The sequence below is a fragment of the Chenopodium album genome, chromosome 8, assembly GCF_948465745.1.
Source record: "Chenopodium album chromosome 8, dcCheAlbu1.1, whole genome shotgun sequence".
Taxonomy (NCBI): Eukaryota; Viridiplantae; Streptophyta; class Magnoliopsida; order Caryophyllales; family Amaranthaceae; genus Chenopodium; species Chenopodium album.
Window position 1 is genome coordinate 73,948,397 of NC_137841.1, and position 6,741 is coordinate 73,955,137.

The window sequence follows — 6,741 nt, forward strand, 5'->3', positions numbered from 1 at the left end:
TTACATTCAGGTCGGGTGAACAATAGGTCGGGTTTAATTCGGGTTAAAACGGGTTAGGGTAATTCTCGGGTTCGAGTTGGTTTCGGTTTTGGTCAATAATTTGCGGGTTAGAATCAGGATGGGTCATTCTCGGGTTTGAGTCGGGTTTGGTTCAACTCAATAATTTGCAGGTTATAATTAGGTCGGGTCATTTTCAAGTCGAGTTTTTCTTGAGTTCAAGTCGGGTTCGGTTCAAGTTAATAATTTGCAGGTTATAATCAGGTTGGGTTATTTCCAAGTCGAGTCATTCTCGGATTCAAGTCGGGTTATGTTCAAGTCAATATTTTGCAGGTCACAATCAGGTCCGATCATTTCCAAGTCAGGTCATATTCGGGTTCAACTAACTATAAACAGATTATTATCATTTTTATCAAGCTAATTATTTCCTTTGACTATAATATATATATGGCAATATAATAGGGAACTATAGTCTATTTAGGAAGATAATTATCTTCTTTGACCATACAACAAATATATACTATATTTAACTCTTAAATTTGAGGATGATGCTCCTTTCTTTTGCTGGCCTGGACGACTGACTTGGTCTCCCTAGACAGAATGCTTTATCAACAATAATAAGGTGGTCTAAATTGCATTTAAGGTGATTTGAAATCGGGTCAGGAACAATTTGGGTTGAATTTAGGTCGGGTCAATAATAAGTCGTGTTGATTTCGAGTCGGGTTAGTAACAGATCGGGTTGAATTTTTGGGTCTGGTTAGTAATAGGTCTGGTAAAATTCTGGTCGGGTCAATAACAAGTCAGGTTGAATTTGGGTCAGGTCAATAACAAGTTGGGTTGATTTCGGGTCGGGTTTGTAACATGTTGGGTTAAATTCGGGTCGGGTTAGGAACAGGTCGGGTTGAATTCAGGCCAGGTTAGTAACAAGTCGCGTTAAATTCGGGTTTTGACGGGTTAAAATGGGTTTGGGTCAATTTCGGTTCAAGTCGGGTTCGGTTCAGGTCAATAATTTATCGGTTACATTCGGGTCGGGTCATCTCCAAGTCAGTTCATGTTCTGGTTCGGGACTCACATACTCGGGTCAACTCGGGTCTACGATTGGTTTAGGTCGGGTTTGGGTCACCATTTTTTCGGGTTTAGATGGGTCAATTAATAATCGGGTTTGAGTCGGTATTTCGGGTCGGATCAACTTTTGACAGCTCTAGAAATAATTTAACTAGAATTAGTGAAAATAAGGTTAACCAAGGAGCAATTACTACATTTGTATAGCAATATGGAGAGCATAAAATTCTATTTCATACTTCATATACTTAAATTAGTTACTACATTATATTTTCTTATGATTCTAATTATCAGAGTACAAGAATTTCACTGTAAGCAATATAGTTTACAAATCTTTTTAAACACTGGCCATATGCATCTCCTCTGTCTTCTCACCATTACAAGAATCACTTACAGCCGTACTTCTGTGAACATTTTTGTACTTATAATTCTTGGCCAAAAACACGAAAACACACATGTTCAACACAACCATGATCATCAATAGCCAGTAAAAATAATCAAGACGACTATGGTTCAAATCCTTGCCTATCCATCCCTTACCGCCTTTCAACTCTGTCACGTAGTCCACAATGTTTATTAAAAATGTACTAAGAAAGCTCCCTACACCGATAACACTAAGGTAAAACGCCAACCCTAAGCTCCTCATCGAGTCAGGAACTTGGTCATAGAAATACTCTTGCATTCCTACTAGGGAAAACCCGTCCCCTATACCAATTAGCAAGAATTGTGGTGCTAGCCAAAATACGTTCATCATTTTCCCTTGCAATGCTATCCTTAGCCTTTTCCTTTCCACTAAGGCCGAAATCATCATTGATATGATTAAAATGACCATACCAATACCGATTCTTGTAAGGATGTTGATGCCTCTCTCATTGCCCGTGGCTCTCCTTAAGTATGGTAGGAGGACCTTGTCGTAGAAGGAAACTGAGGCAATCATTCCTAGAGCCGTTAGGGTGTACACTGAAGCCGGTGGGATTTCAAAGTGTTTGAACACTCTCCTATCCATCGCGCTTCCTTGCTTGATGAAGAATGTAGACCCTTGTGCAATGCCTATGCCAAACACCAAACAATTTAGCCAAATAGGAATTATGTTTATTATGAGCTTTAGTTCCTCTACTTGTGTCACGGTTGCTAGCCTCCACGGACTTTGGTTTTTCCTCGTTGCTCCATTATATTCACCATCTTCTATTATAGCAGCTTTGTCAAGAAATCTGCAATACAAACATATTATCAATCCTTTGGAATGTTTACAAAAAATAATTAAATCAAATGAGTATGATACACACAACTAGCGCGAATAATTCCCCTGAATCATGTATTTACCTGAGCCTATTTGTGTGACTTAAATGTCGTCCTTGGAGTTTCTCTGTATTGTAAACCTCATATAACATGGAAGAATCCGAAGGACAATGAAGATTTCGCTTTGCAATAGCAGCGACAAAGACGTGCAACAACGGGGTTAAGGGGCTACCACGGGCACTCCTGTAACGATAAAATGGCCTTCCAAGAACAAATATCAAGACAGAAACTCCCATAGTTATTGTTTGTATAAAAAATCCAACACCCCAACCAAAATTGTCTTGCAAGTACACAATCAAAGTTACACCAAAGAAAAGGCCACTACAAAGTGCAACGTTCCACCAGTTGAAAAATGACATCTTTTGCTTCCGTTCTTCTGAATGATTGTCATCGAATTGGTCTGCCCCGAAACTCTCCAAGCACGGTTTATGACCACCCGTTGCTAGCGCCACGAGGTAGGCCGCTATGAAGAAGACTACCTCGTGTACCTTGCTAGCATGATCACATGTATTTGGGGTTTTGCCACAAGGTTTAAGACTTGGAACATATTGTGTCATGGTAAAAAGTCCTAAGCCCTGAACAAAAGAGGTAAGAAATTAGTTTAAATTGTCAACAAAAAACTTAATCATAACTAATTGTGCACCTGGGTGTACAATCTAAGTTACGAATTAAATTGACCATGTAGTTTTTTCAACTATCCAATGGTATATTGGTGGGCCAAAAAGCCCAATTATGTTGGTTCGATCACCCCTTTTGGGGGTCTGAATAATGTCAATGCTACTTTTTGCATTTGATCAATATGTAGGGCCCAAAGTCAATGTTTGAACGAAAAGGCTCTTTCACTCAAACCTTGATTTACAAATACAAAGAAATTAAATTTTACTCCGTACTTGATTTTTCTAAACTTATTTAATATGGAGTATATGGTTTTTAACATGGAGTATTAATTTATAAAGTTGACTAAATGCATACTTTTTACTAAAAAATTATTAAAAATTAGTAGTATTAAACTAATAAGATTATATTTTTAAAAAGTTAAACCTCTTAGATAAGATTAATAATTGAATGAAACAAACATCCTCTGCTCAACAATTTAAATTAATTTACTTTTTGCTTAAAATTTGTACTACCTTCGTTTTTTATTAGTTGACACGTTTTGACTTTAGCACTATTCACACACCTCCCTTTTACTATGTTTTGTGATTTTTATATGAAGAAAATTATAGTCAAGTATGTAGGATGTTTTAGATTCGTCACAATGTATATTTTCAAAATATCAACTTTTTATAATTTTTGTTTATCGGTAATTAAAGATATTAACGATTGACTTTGTGCATTGACAAACATGACTAAATAAACGTGTTAACTAAAAAGAAATGGATAAAGTATTAGTTATAACTTTTAAAAAGAAAATTCTTCTAGAAAATGTTAGGCACTACAACTTGCTAGCCTAGGTAAATTCCAAAATAACCAATAGTGGTGAATGTGCAAAAATTGACACTATTTGTGATTAATACTCTTCAAGATAGGAGTTTTGTGACTTGCATACAAACATGTAATCTTATTCATAGTTGTTGCATGTCTCTTTCTTTAAGGTTGTTATAAAGCTAAGTATGACTTCATCACTTTTACTTTCCTTATTGATTGACATGTTAAACGAAAAGGCTAATTTATGAAAAGGCTAATTTATTGCGTAAATTTATGAATAACCTACCAGCAAAAAAAGTATAGAAATTCAACTATAACACTTATTTCTCAAAAAGTGATGTACTTATTTTTTTGGTGAAAAAAGTATGTACTTGGTAAAGAAAGTATTAGTCTTTGTATTACATATAATTGGGGCTAATATCCATTGGCTATGCTCTAAAGAGTCAATCGGATATGTCTTGTCTTAAAATTCGGTTATGCATTACATATAGGGTTGTATATAACCATTATATTAAATAAATTTCCTATAAATAATAATTCCTTCATTTTTGTCGTTCTAATTTGATTGTGCATGTTTGTCAATGCATTCATATTTTTTTTACTAATAATGTCTTTAATTGTGTAATAGAAAAATTTATAAACATTCGATATTTTTATAGCATTTATTGAAATAAATAAGACAAGATTTCAGTTGATTATGTTTTATGGAGAGTCATCATTATTCTTACAAGATTTGAACAAATAAAATAAAGGGAATACATATTAGAGAATATATGACAAAAGCATCCATTGATCAACATTATTGCTAAATAACTCTTAACTATTTCCTTTCTAATATGCAAATATGTTATACAACCTCCGGTCCAAATTACTCGCAACTTTGAAAAAAATTTATACTTCACAAATAATATCCCAAAGTTGCGAGTAATTTGGAGCGGAGGTAGTATGTTGTCCTGCATTTATCATTTTCCTTTAAAATTAAAATTCAAATATAAAGCAAAAGCAATTAAAAAATTATTATTACTCCGTATTAAAGAGTTAGGGAGGAGAGAGAAAAGACTTGCCAAGACATAGATAATAGCAGAGAAGAGAATCATGAAGTAGCGGCCAGTGTAAGCATCCGCAAGAAACCCACCAAAAAGAGGCATCACTGTTGTTACTCCTGACCATAAATTCACACTACTCGCCGCCGTTTTCAAGTCTTGGTGCATCACTTTTGTCATGTATGTTATCAAATTTGTTGCTATTCCAAAGTAGCTCAATCTCTCACTAAACTCAATGGCTACATAAATAAATATATATATATGTTATCATGTCAACCGATATCAAAATTTTGTTGAGCTATATCAGCAAATAATCTTAAATGAGTCAAACTGACAATATCTTCAATTTTTTATCATAAGAAGCTAATGAGACGTCATCTAGTCTAGTCGTACGTTATTAAAAGAAGTTCGCCTCATACAACTTAACGTACGTAGTATAAGATTTTGCTGATAATAAAAATTAAATAACTAGCTTAGTATAATAATGTATAACATCAAAAAAGTTAAGAGATTACCTATGATGAAGAAGGAGGCTTTCCATGAGCCAGTGGAAGCTCGACGAGGAATCCTTCCTTTGTAATCATACGACGAATCAAGAACTTGTGATTTCGTGACATCTTCATCTTCTTCTTCTACTTGGAATTTCTTTAATGGGATTTCAGGAGTACTTAATTCACCCATTTCTTTTTGTATTTTTTGCATTATCGTTATAAAATGATCGCAAATAATATTGGAAGGACGTTATTAAATCTAGGAGGGTAAGAGTGACTATGGCATGGTATTTATTGTATGAAAAATGTCGTAATCCTAAGGTCTAAGTTGTCACTTATAGTGGTGTTTAATTTTTTTTTACTAAGTTAACAAAGATAGTGCACGGTGCAATCAATTGATGAATACTGTACAGTGTGTATGTATAGTACCCTCCACTCATCTTTGCGCAAATTCGAAGTTGGGAGGATGCAAAGAGTTTAAAATATGCTCTCAAAAAGACGTAATAATTTATGCTATTCTCCAACTACTTTAGAAAACAGCCAGCCATATACACCGATTTATTACTCGTTTCTTAAATAATAATCCGTATTTCATTCAACAAAATAACATGACACCGTACCCTTGATGGATGAAATGTCGTTTGGGACAAGCTCAAGGGCACAACATGCCCACCAAGGGGGGTTTTGGGGCAATACTCCCAAAACTTATTACGGTATCTGTTATGTGGGCTATAATTTTTGGTGTTAGGGTCTATTTAGGTCTTTTTTTTTTTTTTTTTTTTGGGGGGGGGGGGGGGGGGGTGGGGGGACTATATAAACTCCTTTAGGGTTAACCTACCAAATCTGGAAAACTCTCCCAGGGGGGGTGGGGGGGACTATATAAACTCCTTTAGGGTTAACCTACCAAATCTGGAAAACTCTCCCCTCACCTGTCCGTTGATATATAACTAATTCATTGTTTTAGAGAAAACGTTAAATCATTATTCTTGTTTATTGATTTCTTTAATCTTTAATTACTTGCATCTATTTACTTTTTAAAAAAAAAAAAAAAAAAAAAAAAAAAAAAAAAAAAAAAAAATTATGTTCCACGTATCCGGTTCACCCTGTGGGCTAATCCGAATTTGGAGATCAATTCTGAGTGGTTAGGTTCCAGTCCCCTTCCAATTGTTGTTGCGTGGGATCGAATACGAATTCTCCCTACCAAGTCCAATCTCAATCACCACTACTCCAATAACCAATTGGTATTTCTTGCATCTAATATAACAATGCTATACCTCATAATATAAGTTGACTCATCACACCCGCAATTGGTAGATAAGCAAGTATTATATAACGTGACTATATTCAATGGATCGATCGGAGTGTACCATAGTCATAAACTCATAGTGAGAGCATTAGTTACCTTTATAATAAATTATTAA

The 6,741-nt window shown here is 34.9% G+C and overlaps 1 protein-coding gene across 1 annotated transcript; it reads right to left on the minus strand.

Moving 5' to 3' along the window:
- Window positions 1–1,286: 1,286 nt before the first annotated feature.
- Window positions 1,287–6,072, minus strand: LOC145556637 (protein NRT1/ PTR FAMILY 5.6-like). Its single transcript, XM_081618288.1, has 4 exons — window positions 5,345–6,072; window positions 4,851–5,068; window positions 2,383–2,933; window positions 1,287–2,270 (listed from the first exon to the last, which is right to left on the minus strand). The coding sequence occupies exons 1-4, from the start codon at window positions 5,529–5,531 to the stop codon at window positions 1,397–1,399; spliced, it is 1,830 nt and encodes a 609-aa protein (XP_081474414.1). The 5' UTR covers window positions 5,532–6,072; the 3' UTR covers window positions 1,287–1,396.
- Window positions 6,073–6,741: the final 669 nt, after the last annotated feature.